Genomic DNA, 23,963 nt, shown 5'->3' on the forward strand with positions numbered 1-23,963 from the left:
ATGAACCACTTATCACTGCTGTTGTCACAAGACAGTTTAGCCCATGGTCAATGTTTGTGCAACTTCTCCACCTACTTTTAATGTGTGTTTGCAGACAGGGCAGTCAACAAAAGGGCAGTGATCTCCAAATCAGGGGAATTTTTTGGATGGAGCAGACAGTTCTTCAGAAGAGTCTTGTAAAACGAAAAAGAAGAGTGGGACAGGAAAGGACAGAGAGATTAACAGTAGGTAGCCAAGATGAGTTTATTCATCTTGACAGGCTGTTAAACTAGGTCCTGCATTCTAAAATAAAGAAACAACAGAATCTCTCCTGGACAAAATGTCATTTGCTCACAAAGCTAATGGCAAAATTAGATAAACACAATTGCAAATAAAGAGCGCCCTTCAGTTTCACTAATAAAGTGATTCACTTAAATTCACTGATGTCTATATCTCCAGTCTATCACTGTTGATTCCGATTCAGCTCTGACAAGATAATTATAAACAAAAAGCTTTTCTGCAAAAAGTTGAATAGTTGTTAGTGCATGCATTATTCAATGACGAAATGTTTAGTCAACAATCTGTCAGATTGTACTCCAATCTAACCAATTTATGTCCAAGCCAAATCGCTTACCTGTTAGCAAAGGTGCACTTTTAATGTAATGTAATTATATGATATAGACAAGTTTCAAATAACATTGGCCACTCAGGTTATCTGCCCTCAAACTGGATAGTAAATGATGCATGTTCTTTGACATACTTGTAAAACTTGTCCTTTAATCCAAATTGCAGCAAAAATGACTGTTTCAGTGACTTTGTTTCAGTGACTGTTTGTAACATGGTCATTGAAACATAGTAACTTTTTACTATGACTTCCCCGACAGTTGTTAAAACTACAAATGCGGCATGGATTCTCTTAAATAATCGTAGACAGTTGATCATAGGTTAGGTTTATTAAAGCTATCCGTTGCATTGTATTTACTAACTATTGTATATGGGTCAGCAGCACCCTGTTTTTGCCAATATCACTCAGCCCCAATGCACCATACTCTTGTATTCATCAGGAACTTTCAGTGCTGCCTGCTGGAGATTCCTTACATTTTCTTGCTTGTTTCCCCTCAATGCAAGTGCTGGATCAATGTGATTCCAAATGGATAGCAGCAGAATTGTGACATTCATATAGAAATAAAAATCCAGTAATTTTCAACATGTCACCGAGCTTGTGTGCCAGAGCGTAGAAATCAAGACATTCCATAAGGTGACTTTTGCAATTTTAAAATGAATTTATATAATCTAAGCCTTTAAACTTGTGTTTTAAAATAACCTAGCTGCGAAGTTATTTTAAAATACAAGGTTAAAGGCTTGAAGCAGGGGTGTCTGACCTTTTTGTGCAGGGGCCACATTACAATTTTTGTCTTACATAAGGGACTGGTGAGAGAATTTCAGAAAGATAAAGGCATTAAAAATTTATCTTACTATTAATCGAAACGACAACAAATGTGCATTTTTGTGAAGAAGCTTTAAATGAGAAGACTCATTTATTGACTACTTTCTCATCACTATGCTGGACACTGATTCAATGAGATCCCTAGCATTTTTTGCTTGCACAAGTCTAAGAAAAGGAATTGAACCGCATGGACCACACAGCATTGATCTAAGCACCAGAAATGACAATGGCAAACTCAGCCCTGTCAACCATGCAAAATCCTCCCGACTAACATCTGGGGGTTTGTACCAAATTTGGAAGAGCTGTCACACAGACTAGTCAAACAACAGTCTGACATAGTCATACTCACGGAATCATACTTTGCAGACAATTTCCCAGACATCACCATCCCTGGGTATGTCCTGTCCTACTGGCAGGACAGACCCACCAGAGCTGGTGGCACAGTGGTATACAGACAGGAGGGAGAGCCCTGTGAGTTCTCAATGTTGACTCCAGACCCCATGAAGTCTCATGGCATCAGGTCAAACATAGGCAAGGAAACCTCCTGCTGATTACCACCTGTGCCCCGTCCCCCCCTCCCACCCCCTTGGCTGGTGAATCAGTACTCCTTCATGTTGAACATCAATTGGAAGAAGTACTGAAGGTAGCAAGGGCACAAAATGTACTCTGGGTGAGGGACTTCAATGTCCATCACCAAGAGTGGCTCGGTAGCAACACTACTGACTGAGCTGGCCGAGTCCAAAAGAACATGGCTGCTAGACTGGGTCTGCAGCAGGCGCTGAGGGAACCAACAAGAGGGAAAAACGTACTTGATCTCGTCCTCACCAATCTGCCTGCCACAGATGCATCTGTGCATGACAGTATTGGTAGGAGTGACCACCGCACAGTCCATTTGGAGACTAAGTCCCATCTTCATATTCCTGCATCGTGTTGCGTAGCACTACCACATTGCTAAATGGGATAGATGTCGAACAGATCCAGCAACTCAAAACTGGGCATCCATGAGGTGCCATGGGCCATCAGCAGCAGCAGAATTGTACTCAACCACAATCTGTAACCTCATGGCTTTTCATATCCCTACTCTACCATTACCATCAAGCTGGGGGTGGGGGCGAATCAACCCTGGTTCAATGAAGAATGCAGGAGGGCATGCCAGGAGCAGCGCCAGGCATAGCTCAAAATGAGTTATCAACCTGGTGAGGCGACATCCTAGGGCTACTTGCGTGCCAAACAGCAGAAGCAGTATGCAATAGACAGGACTAAGCGATCCCATAACTAATGGCTCTGCAGTCCTGCCACATCCAGTCATGAATGGCGGTGGACAATTAAATAACTGACAGGAGGAGGAGGCTCCACAAATATCCCATCCTCAATGATGGGGGAGCCCAGCACATCATTGCAAAAGACAAGGCTGAAGCATTTGCATCCATCTTCAGCCAGAAGTGCCAAGTGAATGATCCATCTCTGCCTTCTCCTGAGGTCCCCAGCATTACAGATGACAGTCTTCAGCCAATCCGATTGACTCCATGTGATATCAGGAAACAGCTGAAGGCACTGGATATTGCAAAGGCTACGGGCCCTGACAACATTCTGGCAATAGTACTGAAGGCTTGTGCTCCAGAACTAGCTGCGCCCCTGGTCAAACTGTTCTAGTACAGCTACAACACTGGCATCTACTCAGCGATGTGGAAAATTGCCCAGGTATGTCCTGTGCACAAAAAGCAGGACAGATCCAACCCGGCTAATTACCGCCCTATCAGTCTGTTCCCAATCATCAGCAAAAGGATGGAAGGGGTTGTCGTCAGTGCTATCAAGCGGCACTGGCTCAGCAATAACCTGCTAACTGATGCTCAGTTTGGGTTCTGCCAGGGTCAGGAAGCTCCTGACCCCATTACAGCCTTGGTCCAAACACGGACAAAAGATCTGAACTCCAGAGGTGAAGTGAGAGACACTGCCCTTGACATCAAGGCAGCATACACTGAGTATGGCATCTAGGAGCCCTAGCAAAACCGAAGTCAATGGGAATCGGGGAAAACTCTCCACTGGTTGGAGTTGTACCTAGCACAAAGGAAGATTGTTGTGGTTGTTGGAGGGCAGTCATCTCAGTCCCAGATCATCACTGCAGGAGTTCCTCAGGGTTGTGTCCTAGCCCCAACCATCTTCAGCTGTTTCATCAATGACCTTCCCTCATTATAAGGTTAGATGTGGGGATGTTTGCTGAGGATTGCATAATGTTCACCATTCGCAAATCCTCAGATACTGAAGCAACCCATGTCCATATGCAGCAATATCCGGACAACATCCAGGCTTGAGCTGATAAGTGGCAAGTAACATTCGCAAGGGTACGAAAGGGTAGGGCCTATCAGAGATGTACAAAGGAACTTATGCATGGATGCAGAAGATGTGGGCGGGGTTCTTAATGAGTTTTTTTTTGTCTTTCTTCACAAAGAGGGTTGATGCAGACATTGTTTTTAAAGAGGAGTGTGAAATATTGGATACCATAAGCATAATGAGGGAGGAAGTACTAGAGGATCTGACATCCTTGAAAGTGGATAAATTAACTGGGCCAGGGAGGAAATAGTGGATGCGCTGAGGGCCCTCTTCAAATCCTCACTGGATGCAGGTGAGGTGCCAGAGGATTGGAGGTCTGCGAATGCGATACCAATCTTTAAAAAGGGTGCAAGGCCTAGGCCAAGTATTTATAGGTCGGTCAGTCTGACCTCGGTGGTGGTAAATTATTAGAATCAATTCTGAGGGACAGGATAAACTGCCACTTAGAAAGGCATGAATTAATCAGGGATAGTCAACATGGATTTGTTAAGGGAAGATCATGTCTTGCTAACTTGATTTGAGTTTTTTGAGGAAGTAACCAGGAGGATTGATAAGGCTAGTGCAGTGGATGTGGTCTACATGGATTTTAGATGGCATTTGACATGGTCCCACAAGGCAGACTGGTCAGTAAAATGGAAGCCCCTGGGATACAGGGGAATGTGGCAGGTTGGATCAAAATTGGCTCAGTGACAGGAAATAAAGGGTAGTAGTCGACGGATGTTTTTGCAAATGGGAAGCAGTTTCCAGTGGCGTTCCACAGGACTCCGTGTTGGGTCCATTGTTGTTTGTGGTAGATATTAATGATTTGGACTTAAATGTGGGAGGCATGATTGGAAAATTTGCTGATGACACAAAACTGGCTTTGTAGTTGATAGTGAAGAGGATAGCTGCAGACTCCAGAATGATACCAATGGTTTGGTTGAGTGGGCGGAGAAGTAGGAAATGGAATTTAATCCAGAGAAGTGTGAGGTCATGCATTTGGGGAGGGCAAACAAAATGAGGGACTACACAATAAACTGGAGGGTATTGAGAGGGATAGAAGAAGTGAGAGACCTTGGAGTGCATGTCCAAAGGTCCCTAAAGGTGGCAGGACAGGTAGATAGAGTGCTGAAGAAGGCATATGGAATGCTTTCTTTTATTGGCCGTGGTATGGAATATAAAAGCAGGGAATGCTGGTACTGTATAAAACGCTGGTTAGGCTGCAGCTAGAGTATTGCATACAGTTCTGGTCACCACATTACAGGAAGGACATAATTGTTCTGCAGAGAGTACAGAGGTGATTTACAAGAATGTTGCCCAGGGTTTGAAAGTTGCAGCGATAAGGAAAGATTGGATAGATCAGGTTTGTTTTCCTTAGAACAGAGGAGGCTGAGGGATGACTTAATTGAGGTGTACAAAATTATGAAGGGCCTAGATAGAGTAGACCGGAAGTACCTGTTACCCCTAGCGGAGAAGTCAATTATCATGGGGCAGAGATTTAAGGTGATTGGTAGAAGGATTAGAGGGGACATGAGGAAAAACATTTTCAGCCAGAGGGTGGTGGGTGTCTTGAATTCACTGCTAGGATTGGTGGTGGAGGCAGAAACCCTCAACTCATTTAAAAGGTACCTGGACATACACCTGCGAGGCTATGGACCAGGTGCTGGAAGGTGGGATTAGATTGAGTGGCTAATTTGTTCGGCCAGCACAGACACAATAGGCTGAATGGCCGCCTTCTGTGCTGTAATTTTTCTATGGTTCACACAAGTGTCAGGCAATGACCATCTCAAACAAGAGAGAATCTAACCATCTCCCCTTGCCGTTCGATGGCATTACCATCGCTGAATGCCCCATTATCAACATCCTGGGGGTTACCATTGACCAGAAACTCAACTGGACCAGCCACGTAAATGCATTGGCTGCAAGAGCAGTTCAGCAGCTGGGAATTCTGCAGAGAGTAACTCGCCTCCTGTTTCTGCAATGCCTGTCCGCCATCTACAAGGCACAGTCAGGAGTGTGATGTAATACTCTCCACTTGCCTGGATGGGTACAGCTCCAACAACACTCAAGAAGCTCAACACCATCCAGGACAAAGCAGCCAGCTCAATTGGCACCCCATTGACAAATGTTCACTCCCTCCACCACCAATGCACAGTGGCAGCAGCCTGTACCATATACAAGATGCACTGCAGTAACTCACCAAGGCTCCTTCAGCTGCACCTTCCAAACCCGTGAACTCTACCACCTAGAAGGACAAGGGCAGCACTTGCATGGGAACACCATCACCTCCAGGTTTCCCTCCAAGCCTCACACCATCCTTACTTGAAACTATATCGCCGTTCCTTCACTGTCGCTGGGTCAAAATCCTGGAATTTCCTTCCTAACAGCACTGTGGGTGTACCCGACATAGACTGCAGCAGTTCAAGAACGCACCATCTTTTCAAGGGAAATTAGGGATGGGCAATAAATACTCCCCTCGCCAGCGACACCCACATCCCTATAACAAATTTAAAAATGTATGCCCGTACACTTGTGTAGCTGTTGTGGAGTTTTCTGGATAGATGTCCATCTGTCAGGATTGATCTTGATTGCTCTCTCTCCCTTCTCTCTCTGTCAGTCTGTCACGCTCGTCGTCCCCCCCCCCCCGGTCGTCCCCTCTCTTCCCCCCCCTGTCTGTACCTGTTCGTGACATTTTAATGACCTATGAACCTGAACCCCCAAATCTCTTTGAATCTCCACTGTTTCAATTTTTCAACGTTTAGAAAGTACTCTATTATGTCCTTTTCAGGTGCAAAATGGATGACCTCACATTTGCCTACATTAAAATCCATTTGTCACTGTTTTCCCTTAATATAGCAATATATCAGTAATTTTATGCTTCCATCTACACTGCTTACAATGCTACCTATCTTTGTATCATTGGCAGACTTGGATATGAGATTTTCTATCCATTGCCTAAGTCTTTAATAAAACCGGTGAATAGTTGAGGCCCCAACAAAGATCCTAGTGGGACACAATTAGTCACATCCTGCCCATTATCGCTACTCTGTCTCTTGCTGCTCAGCCGGTTTCCTAACCAGGACATTAAGTTGCCTTCAGTTCCATGAACTTCAACTTTAGCTAGCAGTCCCTATGAGGGACTTTATCAAATGCCTTCTGGAAGTCCATATAAATAACATCCATAAACATTCCCCTGTGTCCGCTATTTCAGTCACCTCTTCAAAAAATTCAATCAGGTTTGTCAGACAAACCCTACACAAATTTATGCTGGTGCTCTCTGATCAACTGAACATTTTCAAGGTGTTCAAGTCACCCTATTCTTAAGTATAGACTCTAGTAATTTCCTGACAACAGATGTTGGGCTAATTGGTCTACAATTCCTTGGTTTCCCCCTCCCATCATTCTTAAATAGCAGAGTGACATACTCAATTTTGCATTTTGAAGGGACAGTTTCTGAATTGAGAGAATTTTGAAATATTATGGTTAGGGCATCTGCAATGTTCTCACCTACTTTCTTTAAAACCATGGCTACCATTCGGTCCTAGGGATTTGTCACTCTTAAGTGCCATTATTTTCATCATTGCTTTTGCTTACGTTAATTTTGGTGAGTCTCTGGCCTTGATGCAATATTAGTTTCTTTGGGATGTCTGGCATATTAACCTCTTCCTCGACTGTAACTACTAATGCAAAATAGTTATTCAGCATATCCACCATGTCTTTATTTTCATTGGCAACATCACCATTATAAGTTTTCAAGGGGTCCTCATTGCTCCCGAGCTCCTTTTTCCTAACATAATTGTCAAAATTTTCCTGTTGGTTTTGATATTCCTTGCAAGTTTCTTTTCATACTGGTACTCCCTTTTTGTAGCTGTTACTATCATTTTTGTCACACTTTGTTGTTCTTTGTATCTTTTCTAGTTGCCAGGATCTGTATTTTTTTTATTCTTTTTGTATATTTTTTATTCTTTTAGTTTTATATTTCTTATTTCTTTAGTCTTCCATGGTTGTCTCTTGCCTCTTTAGTCATTTTAGGAGTTTAAAAAAGATTTCACAATGTTTGAGCAGGAGAAGCTGTTCCAATAAGGGGGAAAGAAAACAAATTGTCTCTGTATTAATATATTTATTTTAAAAAACTTGTTTCTGTGTGCAGTTCTATTGTAAACTTCCATGATCATATTTAAGATCAAAACTCTATGCAAATTGTCTTGTTATAATTACACCCGATCATCAGTGGTGGTGGTGTAGCAACTGTTTTATGTCTCCCATTCCCAAGTTTATAAAATAATAAAATTCGAATTCTCCAACCAAATGTACTTCCTTGCTTTTCAAATTGCCTAAGTTTTATGAAAAACAAGGTTAGAATTTATAACATGAAAATGGGGACTGAATTATGACCCTTTCCTTGGTCCAATTATTCCATGCCTATTACTTCATTTCACTTGGTTTTCACTGTGTATCACCTGGAAACTGACTACTAATACACTAAAATCCTTGCATCTGTCCATAATAACTATCAACTTTTTATAATGGAAACTGCCTAAGTAAACATGTCTCACTGTAATTAGACTCACTGAAGACACTGTACTGCCTGCTGAAGCAAGAGTGCCCATCATTAAACCAAGGCTAATACTAGGGCCATGAAATGAGAACAGAAAGTGCCTGAAATACTCAGCAGCATCTGTGGAGAGAGAAACAGTTAATGTTTCAGGTTTGCGACCCTTCATCAGAACTGTAGCTACAGTATTTATGTGGTTGCTCCAGTTAAGTTTCTGGTCATTGGTAACCCCCCCAGGATGTTGTTGGTAGGGTTTCAGTGATGATAATGCTGTGGAATATCAAGGGGTGATGGTTAGATTCTCTCTTGTTGGAGTTGGTACTTGTGTGGCGCGATTGTCACTTGTCACTTAACTGTGCAGGCCTTGCTGCATCCGGGCACGGACTGCTTCAGTATCTGATGAATTGCGAATGGTATTGAACACTACAATTGTCAACGAACATCCCCACTTCTGACCTTATGTTGGAGGGAAGGTCATTGATGAAGCGGTTTAAGATGTACACACATGAATTTCTAATAGAAAGTGTGGTACAAAGATGTGAAAGAATGTGACAATTTGTAAGGTTTTGTGTGCAGGAAGTTTGTGCAGACATAAATTTTAATAAGATAAATCAGCATATCAAGTATAATTGCTTCCTTTTGAAACATTGAATTTCTGGCTTTTTTGTGTGATGACCCAATTGTTTAGAACACAAGCTGAAAATGGCTAAATAACATTATAGTTTGTGAGAAGAGTAAATGAAGGGGGCGGCCTGGAGTCATGCGATTAGATGCACACTAAGTTCCAAGTTTTGAACACATCACTGGGGAAGGTTTAAGCAAAACCACAACTGCTGTGCAAGATGGGAAAGGAGAGTGAAAAATTACTGTTCCCCTACCAGTCTAAGTTTGGGAGCAGATTACCTGCCTTCTCAGTCAGTGATTGTCCCTTCCTCCTTTAGTCGATTATACACCAAAGTCCACTTGGCCTGCCTTGTTGAAGTTTTTGTATCTGCACTGATGCTTTGGTAGGATTTCTATCCAATACCAGGCCCAAACCTATCTCCACTTCCTTCCTAATTCGGAACTCCTCCTTCAGCAGTAATTTGTATCTAATACTTTATAAGATTTTATTTCCAGGGATTAATAAAGGCTTCGGTTTTCTTATCCTAATGGAGATTCTGCTGTAACATGTTTTAGCATTTCATTACATGTGCTGGGATATTGTAGTCAGTTTTTAAAAAATGATACTGAAACATTTCATTCATTTGAATGTTATATTGTGCCAATGTATGGATTATCAATTAATATTTGGCTGAAGTGTAATGCTTTATCAAATTCTGAGACATTGCTTCAAAATTGGCCTGTGGCTTTTGTGTAAATTTGATCATAAACTAAAATGCAATTCTCTGTCTATATAATGTAGAAGAATGGATAATAGAAGCAGCTCCCATTTTAGAGAATATTGACTATGAAAATATATTTACTAAAACTGCCAGCACTGAATATCAGTATTGAATAGAACTTGCTTATTTTTGTGTTCCATTATAGTAATCTGAAGCTTTAGGGATAATTCATGACAGACAAGCTTACTAACCATAAGTAATATCCAAATGCTACTGCTTTTCATGTAAATAATGTAGTTCCTAGTCCTTCAAACTGCTTGCTTTATCCTATTCTAATGTGTATTTCTGAAAATATTACACTTGTCAGTAATAGCAATCTGCTATTATCTAAAAGCTTTGTTCATAAAAAGACATTCTGAATTAACTTTAATTGGCAGAGGTAAAAGATGGTTAACTGAACTAATTGATATAGGGACAAATGAGAAGTATTTTTGTACCCTTTTTTAATGAAGAATTGGATTATTGAGCCTTTGCCTACCCCTGTGTCTGCTGTGCTGTCCACCTAACAGCTATGCTGACTGGCTTCAATGTCACCTGTTGCTTTGATGTAATCTGAAGAAAAGCACCTAAAGACAGCCTTTTCTAGTTTGCTATGTGAAGTGTCACAATGATATTTCAAGTTTCAGTTACCTTTTTCTAAGTTTCTGAAACAATACATGAATAAATCCTTTCTCCTATCATGTAACATTTACTAGTCACTTTCTACATATATATATATATATACTGTACTGCGCTGTAATGTTCTAATTCTATATGTATTTATTATTTATTTATTTATTTATTTATTTAGAGATACAGCACTGAAACAGGCCCTTCGGCCCACAAAGTCTGTGCCGACCATCAACCACCCATTTATACTAATCCTACACTAATCCCATATTCCTACCACATCCCCACCTTCCCTATATTCCCCTACCACCTACCTATGCTAGGGGCAATTTATAATGGCCAATTTACCTATCAACCTGCAAGTCTTTGACTGTGGGAGGAAACCGGAGCACCCGGCGAAAACCCACGCGGTCACAGGGAGAACTTGCAAACTCCACACAGGCAGTACCCAGAATTGAACCTGTGTCGCTAGAGCTGTGAGGCTGTCCACTGCGCCACTGTGCCGCCCCTTTGTGCTCTGACTTTGAAGCATAATTATATTGCAAGTTCTTATGACTTATGTGAAGGCATTTTTCTGAAGGTTGAAAGTTCATTACAACTTGTCAAATATGTTTTCCAGAATATTTGTGCTGTTGACTTTTCAGAAGTAAGATTAAAATACTTAGTGATAGAATGCACTTGTATCCAAACATTACATTTCAATGCATGATACTGCAGTCCTTGGGTTATATTACAGTAAAATGAAAGCGTGCACAAGCAGTGTAGGTATGGAAAATAGCTGCTGTGTGCCTTTGTGGAGATGGAATAGATAAACAGACCTATAGTTACAATACTGGTAAAATTGAGAAGAACAAAATGCAATGACATAATTGGCCAAACTAAATGGGTTTCAGTTTGTTTAAAAACTCACTACTAGTACAAAGGAAGCAATATAATGAGGATGCTGGAAATTTGAAATGAAAACAGAAATGCTTGAAATACTCAACAGATCAGGCAGCATTTGTGATGAGAGAAACAGAGTTAATGTTTCAGGTCATTGACGTTTTGCCAGAACTAGCAAAATTTAGAGATCTAACAAGTTTTAAGCAAGTACAGAGGCAGGGAAATGTGGCGGAGGGAGGGGAGGAAAGAACAAAAGGGAGGTTCTGTGATTGGATGGAGGGCAGGAGAGGCACAGTGGCGCGGGGCGGCACAGTGGTGCAGTGGTTAGCACCGCAGCCTCACAGCTCCAGCGACCCGGGTTCAATTCTGGGTACTGCCTGTGTGGAGTTTGCAAGTTCTTCCTGTGTCTGCGTGGGTTTCCTCCGGGTGCTCCGGTTTCCTCCCACATGCCAAAGACTTGCAGGTTGATAGGTAAGTTGGCCATTAGCAATTGCCCCTAGTATAGGTAGGTGGTAGGGAAATGTAGGGACAGATGGGTATGTGTTAGGAATATGGAATTAGTGTAGGATTAGTACAAATGGGTGGTTGATGGTTGGCACAGACTCGGTGGGCCGAAGGGCCTGTTTCAGTGCTGTATCTCCAAAACTAAAAACTAAGGAGAGATTAAATGACCAAAAGGATTTTGGTGCAAGGTAAAAGAAAGAAAATATGGGTCTAAAGGAGATGTAAATGACAACAGCAGAATCATTATCAACATCCGCTGTCTGGAAAAAATGGGTACAGTGGTTTTGATCTGAAATTCTTTAGTCTGGAAGGCTGTAATGTGCCTAATCGAGCGTCCATTGAGCTTCATTAGAACAACATAGAAAGCCGAGGGCAGAGTGAGAGTGGGATTGAGAATTAAAATGGCAAGCAACTAGAAGCTCAGGGTCACTTTTACAGACCAAACGGAGGTGTTTAGTAAAGTCATCAGCCAATCTGCATTTGGTCTTGGTAATGTCGAGGCGAGCGCAGTAAATATAATACTGAATTGAAAGTGGTGCAAGCTACTCAATCTGGAAGGAATGTTTGGAGTCCAGGAAGGTGGGAAGGGAGCAGGTGAAAAGACTGGTGTTGCATCTTCTGTGCTCACCCAGGAAGGTGCCATGGGAAGGGGAACAGGTGTTTAGAGTGTTTGAAGAGTGGTCGAGGGTGTCACAGAGCGAACGGTCCTTCGGAATACTAAAAGGGGAGGGGCAGATGTGTTTGGTGGCATTGCGTTGGAGGTGGCAGTTCCAGCGTCATGTTCAGCTGAATTTGATATTGCATCATACTTAAAATGCGGCAAAGGCCTCTAAGCAGACAGTTCAATTAACTCAGATTAATGGACAGTAAATGAAAGCAAAATAACTTCACTAATTAGGCAGAACTGTAGATTTGTAGATAATAATTATAAATATGTTGGTAACAGTTCACAATTCAATCGGATACTGAAACCTGCTGAAAAATTTAGGTTCTGAAGTGTATCCCTCTCCCTGGCATCTGTCTGCAACTAAGCCAGACTGTTCACAACTTTGGTGTGTTCTGTTTGATTCCGAGATGTGCTTCCAACCACATATTCGTGCCATTACTAAGACCCCGCCTCTTTCCACCTCCTTAACATTGCCCGACTTTGCTGTTGCCTGAACTCATTTGCTGCTGAAACCCTTGTCGATGCCTTTGTTACCTCTAGACTTGACTATTCCAACGCACTCCTGGCTAGTCTTCCACATTCTTTTTTTTTTAATTCTTGCATGGGATGTGGGCGTCATTGGCAAGGCCAGTATTTGTTTCCCATCCCTAATTACCCTTGACAAATGAGTGGCTTACTAGGCCATTTCAGAGGGCAGTTAAGAGTTAACCACATTGCTGTGGGTCTGGAGTCACATGTAGGCCAGACCAAGTAGAGAAGGCAGAGTTCCTTCCCTAAAGGATATTCATGAACCATTTGGGTATTTATGATATTCCATGATAGTTTCACAGCACCATTACTGAGACTAGCTTTCAATTCTATGTTTTTATTAATTAATTGAATTTAAATTCCACCAGTTGTGTGGTGGGATTTGAACCCATGTCCCCACAGCATTAACTTGGGACTCTGGGTTACTAATTCAGTGACATTACCACCATGCCACTGTCTCCACCCTCCAATTTGAAGTCATTCAAAATTCTGCTGCCCCTGTCCTAACTGGCACCAAATTCCATTCCTCTATCACCCCTGTGCTCACTACCTTACATTAGCTCCTGGTCAAGCAACGTCTTGACCTTAAGGTTTCACACTTGTTTTCAAGCCCCTCCATGGCCTTGCCCCTTCCTATCTCTGTATTCTCCTCCAGTCCCACAACCCTCCAAGTTATCTGTACGTATCAAATTCTGGCCTCTTGAACATTCCTGATTTTAATTGCTCCACCATTGGTGGCTGTGTCTTCAGTTACCTTGGCCCTGAGCTCTGGAATTCCCTCCCTACACCTCTCCCTCTCTTTCCTCCTTTTAAGGCACTCCTTAAAACCTAATCTCCTTGTCCAAGCTTTTGATCATTTGACCTAATACCTCCTTATGTTGCTTGGTGTCATATCTTGTTTTATTCTACTGTGAAGCACCTTGGGACATTTTTTTTTTAAAGGTGCTATATAAATATAAGTTGTTGTATCATAGAATCATTTCGCCCAAAGTTGTATCATACCTTATGGGTATGGAACTGCTCTAGGTTGTGAACTTCGCTTTCTGTACGAGATACCAATAGTCATTTACATGAAATAGGTATTTTTTTTTTGTTGGTAAAATGTGTTTTCATACTAAGTGAACATCTTGTCTCCAGGATCTCCAGGATGAAGTTGATAAAGAGAGTACAAACCTCCAGAAGTTGCAAGAGCAGAGGCAACAGGTACAGGAAGTGCTCAGTGGCTTGGATCAACAGAAAAGCAAACTGGAGGAACAGCTTAATGACATCAGGCAGAAATGTACTGAAGAGACACAATTGGTAGGTCCTAGTTGCTTGTGAATGTAATAATGTGAGTGATGGATCAGTGCACTGATGTGTTACCATGGCATGTTATTGAATTCATTCAACTTCAGGTTTTAGCGCTACTGAAAGCCACATCACCACTTAATTATCCTATTTCTAACTGCTAAGCAAAAGCTGAAGAATCTTGACTTTTAAAATTTAGCTCCAGGCAGTGCAGCCTAATTTTCAATCCTACGCATTGTCCCAAGGAGTTGCTGACTGGAAGTGAAGCTCTTCAATCAAAGGAAAGGGAAATCTGATGAAAAGTGATTGCAGTAAAAACTCCAGATAATGAGCATAGCTGACAATTGCTTGGGAGAGTGACTTGCATGTTCAATGTTCTTTCACCAGGAAACCTAAAGATAGAAAAAAAACTGTTTTGAAAGAGGACAGCAATTTAAACTTCAACTATGTTCTTCGTGCCATCCACAAAAACAATATTCAGATTGTATAGGCGTATGAATTTTAGAATGGCATAGATTTTGTGTTCTTATTGATCTCTGCTTTTTGACCCCCTTGGGTACAGATTGTTTTCAGTAGCTCAGAGGCAAAGAACAGAGGTTAGCTACTTGAATACCTGCACTATATCAGACTGAGATTGTTTTGTTGGTTTGCTGTGTGCATGTGTAAAAAGATCATTCTACAAAGTATTTAGGACTCTGCGACATTAACTGTACTTTAAGAGAAAATGATACAAGACTCTTAGCAGTAGCAATGAATATTGTACAAAACAATTGACAACTTGTTCATACAAAGGGTTGTGGGAATCCAGAACTGTTTTCCCCAAAAGCTGTTGAGGCTAGGTCCATTGAACATTTCAAATCTGAGATTGATAGGTTTTACGAGGCGAGGATATTAATGGGTACAGAACCAAGATGGTTAGATGGAGTTGAGGTACAGATCAGTCATGATCTAATTGAATCACAGAACAGGCTTGAGATGTTGAAAGGCCTACTCCTGTTCTTGGTTGATATGGATTTAAATATGAATCCCAGAAATACAAAGAATAGCCTTACTTAACGTCACTACCCCTCAAATAGTCTTTAATGTGTGTTTGAAAACCGCAAAATGATGGTGTGATAACAACATGCTGCAAAATTTTCTATTCATGAATGGACCACATACAAAATACATTATGTCTGAAATATACTATTTTTTTGTTGAACATTAGCACGCATTAAGGTAAGAGATTGTGCTCTGGTGCAGAACACGTCTCCATTTTGGGCATCCATTGTCATCGAGTACTTCCAAGTTAGCGATAGCAGAACCAGCTGCTGGCTAAAGCTCCCTCCACTGTGTCCCAATAATGTGCCTCTCCTCAGAAGAACACCTCCTCGTGCACCATTTTGGCACCTTCATTTCCTGCAGTAGTTATCCTTTTGGGCCACATCGGCAATTTAGTGCTAAGTTAAGCAACAGTTTTATGCAGCAGATTCTACCCAGAGAACATGGATTGACGTTGTGGAAAATAATTTCATACAGAACCCTAGCTGCCATCCTGAAACATAAATTTTGCATGTATGTTTCAACTCGGGTTGAACCAGGCTATTTGCAACCTCGGCATCCGAATCACCTCCATCACAAAAACTGGCGACTTTCAACTCCAACTTTACCACCTCTGCCCCTGCCTTAACTCATACACTGCTGAAACTCTCATCCATGCCTTCTAACCTCCATACAGTGCCTTCCCTGCTAAGCCTTCATGCTGTGTAAACGTTAGCTCATCTGAAACCCTTCTGCCCGTATCCTGTCCCACACCAAGTTGTGTTCATGCATCATTCCTATCCTTGCTGGCCTACAATGGTTCCGGATGTTCCTATTTCTCCAATTTCAATTACTCATCCTCGTGGTTCAATCACTTTATGGATTTTCCCCTCATTTTGACCAGGTATGGCACCAAGGAGTCCGAGCAAAACTGGAGTCAGTGGGAGTAGGAGGAAAAACTCTCCAGTGGTTGGTGTAAGGGAGGTGGTGGCGTACTGGTATTATCACTGGACTAGTAACCCAGAAACCCAGGCTGTTGCTCTGGGGACATGGGTTCAAATCCCACTACGGCAGAAGGTGGAACTTTAATTCAATTAATTCAATTCAATTGAGTTCAATTAAGAAATCTGGAATTAAAAGCTAGTCTAATGATTGCCATGAAACCATTGTCGATTGTTGTAAAAACCCATCGAGTTCACTAATGTCCTTTAGGGAAGGAAATTTGCTGTCCTTACCTGGTCTGGCCTACATGTTACTCCAGACCCACAGCAATGTGGTTGACTCTTAAATGCCCTAGCAAGCCACTCAGTTGTAACAAAGCACTACAAAGTCAATAAGGAATGAAACTGGACGGACCACCCAGCATCGACCTAGGCACCGGAAACGATCACGGCAAACCCAGCCCTGTCGACCCTGCAAAGTTCTCCTTACTAACATCTGGTGGTGTGTGACAAAGTTGGGAGAGCTTTTCCATAGACTAGTCAAGCAACAGCCTCACATAGTTATACTCACATAATCATACCTTACAGGCAAGGTCACAGACAACATGCTCACCATTCCTAGGTATGTCGTGTCCCACCGGCAGGACAGACCCAGCAGAGGTGGTGGCACAGTGGTATACAGTCGGGAGGGAGTTGCCCTGGGAGTCCTCAACATCGACTCCGGACCCCATGAAGTTTCATGGCATCAGGTCAAACATGGGCAAGGAAATCTCCTGCTGATTACCACCTCACCCCCCCCACCCCCCCTCAGCTGATGAATCAGTGCTTCCACCATGTTGAACAGCACTTGGAGGAAGCACTGAGGGTGGCAAGGGCACAGAATGTACTCTGGGTGGGGGCCTTCAATGTCCATCACCGAGTGGCTTGGTAGCACCACTACTGACCCAGACGGCCGAGTCCTAAAGGACATAACTGCTAAACTGGGTCTTTGTCAGGTGGTGAGGGAACCAACGAGGGAAAAACATATTTGACCTCACCCTCACCAGTCTGTCTGCTGCAGATGCATCTGTCAATGACAGTATTGGTAGGAGTGACCACCACTGAGTCCTTCTGGAGGCAAAGTCCTGTCTTCATATTGAGGATACCCTCCATGTTGTGTAGCACTTCTTCTTTGGCCTCCTTGTCTTGAGAGACAATGGGTAAGCGCCTGGAGATGGTCAGTGGTTTGCGAAGCAGCTATGGAGTGGCTATGAAGGCCAATTCTTCCACAGGTGCTACAGATAAAATTGGTTGTCAGGACTGATACACAGTTGGCTTTCCCCTTGCGCTTCTGTCTTTTTTCCTGCCAATTGCTAAGTCTCTTCGACTCGCCACACTTTAGCCCTGCCTTTATGGCTGCCCGCCAGCTCTGTGTAGCACTACCACCGGGCTAAATGGGATAGATTTAGAACCAATCTAACAATGCAAAACTGGGCATCCATGAGGCACTGTGGGCCATCAGAAGCAGCAGAATTGTATTCAACCACAATCTGTAACCTCATGGTGCAGAATATCCCCACTCTACCATTGCCATCAAGCTGGGGGACCAACCATGGTTCAATGAAGAGTGCAGGGGGGCATGCCAGGAGCAGCACCAGGCATAGCTCAAAATGAGGTGTCAACCTGGTGATGTTACAACCCAAGACTACTTGCGTGCCAAACAGTGGAAGCAGCATGTGATAGTTAAGCGATCCCACAACCAATGGATCAGATCCAAGCTCTGCATTCCTGCCATATCTAGTTGTGAATGGTGGTGGATAATTAAGCAACTGACAGGAGGAGGTGGCTCCACAAATATCCCCAATCCTCAGTGCAAAAGATAAGGCTGAAGCATTTGCAACAATCTTCAGCCAGCTGTGCCAAGTGGATGATTCATCTCTGCTTCCTCCTGAAGATCCTAGCATTACAGATGCCAGTCTTCAGTTGATTCAATTTAACTCCAAGTGATAGCAAGAAACGACTGAAGGCACTGGATACTTCAAAGTCTATGGACTCTGACAACATTCCGGCAATAATACTGAAGACTTGTGCTCAAGAACTTGCCGCGCCTCTAACCAAGTTGTTCTAGTGCAGCTACAACACTGGCATCTACCCGGCAATTTGAAAAATTGCCCAGGTATGTCCTGTACACAAAAAGCAGGACAAATCCAACCGGGCCAATAACCACCCCATCAGTCTACTCTCAATCATCAGTAAAGTGATGGAAGTTGTCGACAGTGCTATCAAGCAGCACTTGCTTAGCCATAATCTGCTCAGTTTGGGTTCTGTCAGAGCCACTCAGCTCCTGACCTCGTTACAGCTTGGTTCAAACATGGACAAAGTAGCTGAACTCAATAGGTGAGGTGAAAGTGACTGCTTTTGACATCAAAGCACCATTTGACAGAGTATGGCATCAAGGAGCCCCAGCAAAACTGGAGTCAAAGGGAATCGGGAGGAAAACTCTCCGCTGGTTGAAGTCATACCTAGCACAAAGGAAGATGGTTGTGGTTGTTTGAGGCCAATCATCTCAGCTCCAGGACATCACTGCAGGAGTTCCTCAGGGTAGTGTCCTAGGTCCAACCATCTTCAGCTGCTTCATTAATGTCCTTCCTTCAATCATAAGGTCAGAAGTGGGGATGTTCGCTGCCGATTGTGCAATGTTCAGCACCTTCTAAACCTGCCACCTCTACCACGTAGAAGAATAAGGGCAGCCGACGCGTGGGAACGCCACCACCTGCAAGTTTACCTCTAAGCAATCACCATTTTGACTGTACTATATTGCCTTTCCTTCACTTTCTCTGGGTCAAAAACCTGGAATTTCCTCCCTAATAGCACTGTGGGTGTACCTGCACCACATGGACTGCAGTGGTTCAAAAGGCGGCTCATCAACACCTTCTTGTGGGCAATTAGGGATGGACAACAAATGCTGGCTTTACTGGCAACGCTCCCATCCCATGAAAGGTATACAAAACAAAATCCCAGCAAGGAGTCATTAGAAAATTGAGAATGCAAAGCAATAATTTTCAAGTCTTTTATGTCTATGCTGGAGAAAATATAATGTGTGTCTGTAGTAAGAACAGAAAATCCTGAAAATATTAAGCAGGTCAGGCAGCATTTATGGAGAGAGAAACAGAGTTAAGGTTTCAGGTCAATGATCATTCATCAGAACCAGGTAAAGTTTGAAATGTAATAGGTTTTCAGCAAGTAAAAGGAGGGAGGGTGGGGAAAGGAACACAAGAGAATAGAGTGGAAGACAGGAGAGATTAAGTGACAGATGAGTTGGTGGTGCAAGGCCAAAGGGAATGGTAATGGTAACAAAAGATGTGTCTAGATGAGGTGTGAATAGCAGAATGGTAAACAGCTGTTGTCCGAAAGCAAAAACGAGAGTGAAACCAAAACCTGCCAAGAGAAAGAAAATGAAATGGGGACAGAGGGTACAGTCTGAAATGGTTGAATTCAGTTTGAGTCCGGAAGGCTATAAAGTGCCTAATCAAAAGATGAGGTGCTGTTCCTTGAGCTTAGTTCAGCTTCATTGGAACACTGCAGGAAGGCAAGGACAGAGAGGGCAGTGAGAGAGCAAGGTGGAGAATGAAAATAATTAGGGGTGAGATCAGAAGTTTGGGAAATGGGATGGGCACAGTCGAGGACCCTGTCAACCCAGTGTGGAATCCTCAGTTGAGGAAAAAGGCTGACATATCAGAAGCGCCGCCATAGAATGTAGCAACATCAGAACAGAGGTGGAGAAACTGGGAGAATGGAATGGTGTCTTTACAGGAAACGGGGTGTGAGGAAGTGTAGTTGAGGTAGCAGTGGGAGTCAGTGGGCTTGAAGTGAATATTCGTTGATAACCTATCCCAGAAATGGAGACAGAGAAATTGAAGAAGGGGAGGGAAGAGTTGAAGGTGAGAGAAGGGTTGAGATTGGTAGCAAAGTTGATGAAATTTTCCAGTTCAGGACGAGAGCAGGAAATGACACTGATACAGTCATCACTGTACTTGAAAAAGATATGAGGGAGGAGGCATTAACAGGACTGGAACAAAGAATGTTCCACATATCCCACGACAAGGCAGTGTTACGACCAGGTGAAAAAAGGGTATAGGGTTCCCTCTCAGACTTCACCTGGTCTTACCGTAACAGGGTTTAATTTTTAACTCACCATGTTTTTAGCTCCCCCGTGGTGAATCCTTGTTCCCTGCTTTCCAATTATAAGGCAAAGAAACCAGCACAAATAGGTTTTCTTTGGTTTAAAGAAGAAAGGTTGAAATTTACTAAACTTAAACTTTAATTTGGTTAATGCCACAGATACATGACGCGCCCAAGCTAGCATGCATACGCGAAACACACATGTAGATAGAGACAGAAAAGAGCAGAAGAAAAATCAAGTGGAAAAGTTTGAGGCAATCTCTGAAGAGAGTTTTTGTTACGGTTCTTCGAGCTCACTGTAAAGTCCTTGATGGGTAGATCTTGCTCTTCGTTGGGGCCCAGTATTCTTCTTAAATCTTGTTCGATGTAGGAGACTTTTCTCTCTTGAAGTTCTTGTGTCATCAGTGGGTCCAGAGGCTTGTGAGAAAGAGATGGGAGCAGACAGGACAGGAGAGGTCTTCAGTCCAGGAGCATACTGCAGTCTCTCTGTTCAAAACTCTTTGTACAATTCAGGAAAAAAACGGGTTGCCAAGCAGGCTAGTCACGTAACCAGCTGGTCTGATCATGTCTTTTTGTGAATTCGGCCATCCCAGCAGTCACCTTGAAATTTGAGCTCTCTCGCCTTCAATGTCTGATGCTCAAAGTCCATTGTGGGTTAAATTGGATAAGGAAGTAACCCCTTTGTCTCCACAAGCACTGTCTTTTAATATGCAAATGTCTTTCCAGCCAAGGGCCTGGTGATTTTTTTTAAACAAGTCCTTTCTTCACTTCAACAGTTTTCAAATCAATGTTCATATGACAAAATTAATGTGCCTCATTCTTGGCAAAGGGGTGGGGGGGTCTGCATGACAGCAGGCATAGGTACTAATAACACCTTTTACTTGGAGGCAGTGAATGGAGTTAAAGGAAAAGTTGTTCACTGTGAGAACAAGTTCAGCCAGTTGAAGGAGGGTGATGGTGGATGGAGACTGGTTATGCCTCAGTTCAAGGAAGAAGCGGAGACCTCTCAGACCATTCTGGTGGGGGATGAAATGTGGAGGGATTGGACATACATGGTGAGGAGGAAACGGTTAGGGCCAGGAAACTGGATATTGTTGAAGTGATGGAGGACATTGGAAAAGTCATGGATGTAGGTGGGAAGAGACTGGATATGAAGAGAAAAAGTATAGCTGAGAAAGGAAGAAATCAATTCAGTGGGGCAAGAAAAGACTGAAATTATAGGTCTACTTGTTTGTGGATCTTGGGAAGGAGATAGAAATGGACTGTTCGGGATTGGGGGACTATGCAGTTGGACGCCATGGAAGGAAGATCCCAGAGGAGATAAGATTAGTGACAGGCCTGAAGATGATGGCTTAACGTTTTGTAGTGGGGTGATGGTCCAGGGGAGGTTGAGCGGATGGTGTCAGTGAGTTGGCGTTCGGCCTCTGCAAGGGAGAGTTCGGTTCACCAGACAACAACAGCACCAGCTTTGTTCGCAGGTTTGATGACAATGTTATGATTGGACCTGAGAGAACAAAGTGCAGCAAGTTCAGAGGGAGACAGGTTAGAGTGGGTGAGGGGAAGACAGAAATTGTAACGGCTGATGTCACCCCAGCAGTTCTCAATGAAAAAACATCAAGGGAGGCTAAGAGGTGTGTCTGTAGTATTTTTTAAGCTGTATATACATATTTATTGTTTGCTTTTGTTTCAGATCTCCTCACTAAAGACTGAGATTTCAGATCAGGAAACACAATTATTGTCTTGTGAGGAGGAGCTCATCAAAGCACAGGAGGAACTGAGCCGACTGCACCAGGAGACAGCAGAGCTGCAAGAGCGTATGGAGGCCAGCCAAGCCCAGTTGGAGCCCATGCAGCAATCTCTTCAGGCATCCAGCCAGGAGATTAACCAGGTAAATGGGTCATTGCTTGTACACATCATAACAGATTATTTTATTGCATCTGCAAGGTAGGGGATTTTCAATTATATTGAAGTTCTTTTCATTCTATTGCAATATCCGTAATGCTAGTGAAAATAATATACAGTGAAAATTTCGTAAAACACAAAATCTTATAAATACATTTACCCTTTATAGTTGTATTTATGGGTGTCACCTTTGGAACAGACATTGTGATCTTTGAAGATCTAAATCATTGCTTATCATTAGTCAATACAAGTAAGTTTCTTTATTGCTCTGTATTTTCCCCATTATAATTTTTGATCAAATTGGGTGTCATATTTTTGTGATTTTATGCTAGCTATTTTCTCTGGTTTAGTATCGTTGACCACTCCCGTAAGGAGACCTGACATCTTCTGTGATCTGGAGTGCACCTTTCTTGCCCAATATCTAGGTAAACAAACGAAAGATGCAGAAACCTTTTTTTAAAATTTATGCTCTTGATGTGGGTGTTGCTGTCATGGCAGCATTTATTGCCTACACCTAGTTGCCTTGAAAAGGTGATGGCAGAGCTTTTTGAAAAGCTACAAATTTTTGCAGCACTCTGATGCACCTGAGTGAGAATTCAAATTGTAAAACTGCCATAGTGAGATTTGAACTCTCATTCTCAGGGTAATTAGCCCACGCCTGTCGAATACCAGTTCACTGACGTAACCACTACACTAGCATACAATTTTCTTACACCCGCTACTGAAATACGTCACATCCCTTCATGTATTTCTCCTCTCGTGGAAAAGCAAACTTATTGTATATTCTATCTAACTAAGACTCTGGTTCTAACTCAACAGTTGATTTAAGCAAAACATGTAACTGAACAATATATGACATAAAGCAGTAAATCATACACATTGCTACTCCTCTTGATGTATAATATAATAAAGATGCAACTCACATTCTCTTTACATAAATTTTAAAAAATAAACTTATTTATTATGAGTGAAATGTGATGTGGTTTCAAAATTGACCTAGTTTCTCTGCTTGTTGGCAAAATTCTAAATATGTAATTTTTCTACTGACTGCTAAAAGTGGAAACAGACTTTAGTGGCATTAGGCCAGCAATATTCTTTGAAGTAATAATGAAATAGGCAAGAGTTAACTGTATAGCTTAATTGAATTAGATCAACAGCCATTCAAGGGTCACTAATTACTTGGAATGTTTCTCCAACCAAATACAGTTGTCACTTCAGTATTATACAGAGACATCTTATACCCTAACTGTAACTGAAGTGTCAGGCTGGACAAATTGAATAGAATGGCAACTAAGCAACCAGGAGTCATGGAATAAAAACAAAAAGTGCTGGAAATACTCAGCAGGTCCGGCAGCATCTGTGGAGAGTGAAGCAGAGTTAACATTTCAGGTCTGTGACCTTTCATAAAAACTGGTGATGAAAGGTCACAGACCTGAAATGTTAACTCTGCTTCTCTCTGCACAGATGCTGCCTGACCTGCTGAATATTTCCAGCACTTTTTGCTTTTATTTCAGATTTCCAGCATCTGCTGTATCTTGCTTTTATTATACAAGGAGTCATGAAATCTGATTAGGGGCAATATATCTTGCTGATAATAGCTACCCATGTTCTAAAATTATTTCAATTAAAAGCTGTTATAGGATTACATACCTGCCTGTGAGCCATCATTATTCATTTTTTGTGTGGTTGTGTAAAATATGGAATTGGTACATTAGCATCAGTTTGGTTGCACTCTTCTTGAGTCAGAAGATTCAATGCTTGAACACATACTGTAGAATGATACTTC

General features: G+C 42.4%; 1 protein-coding gene across 3 annotated transcripts in view; it reads left to right on the forward strand.

Moving 5' to 3' along the window:
- The window catches only part of eps15 (epidermal growth factor receptor pathway substrate 15), a 217,462-nt gene that overhangs the window by 132,151 nt on the left and 61,348 nt on the right, over window positions 1–23,963 (forward strand). For all 3 annotated transcript variants that reach the window (XM_068037147.1, XM_068037148.1, XM_068037145.1), the window contains exons 14-15: window positions 14,004–14,165; window positions 21,966–22,163. In XM_068037147.1, coding sequence (XP_067893248.1) covers window positions 14,004–14,165; window positions 21,966–22,163 — 360 coding nt within the window. The remainder of the gene's footprint in view (window positions 1–14,003; window positions 14,166–21,965; window positions 22,164–23,963) is intronic.

This window comes from Heterodontus francisci, chromosome 8, assembly GCF_036365525.1.
Source record: "Heterodontus francisci isolate sHetFra1 chromosome 8, sHetFra1.hap1, whole genome shotgun sequence".
NCBI classification, from domain to species: Eukaryota; Metazoa; Chordata; class Chondrichthyes; order Heterodontiformes; family Heterodontidae; genus Heterodontus; species Heterodontus francisci.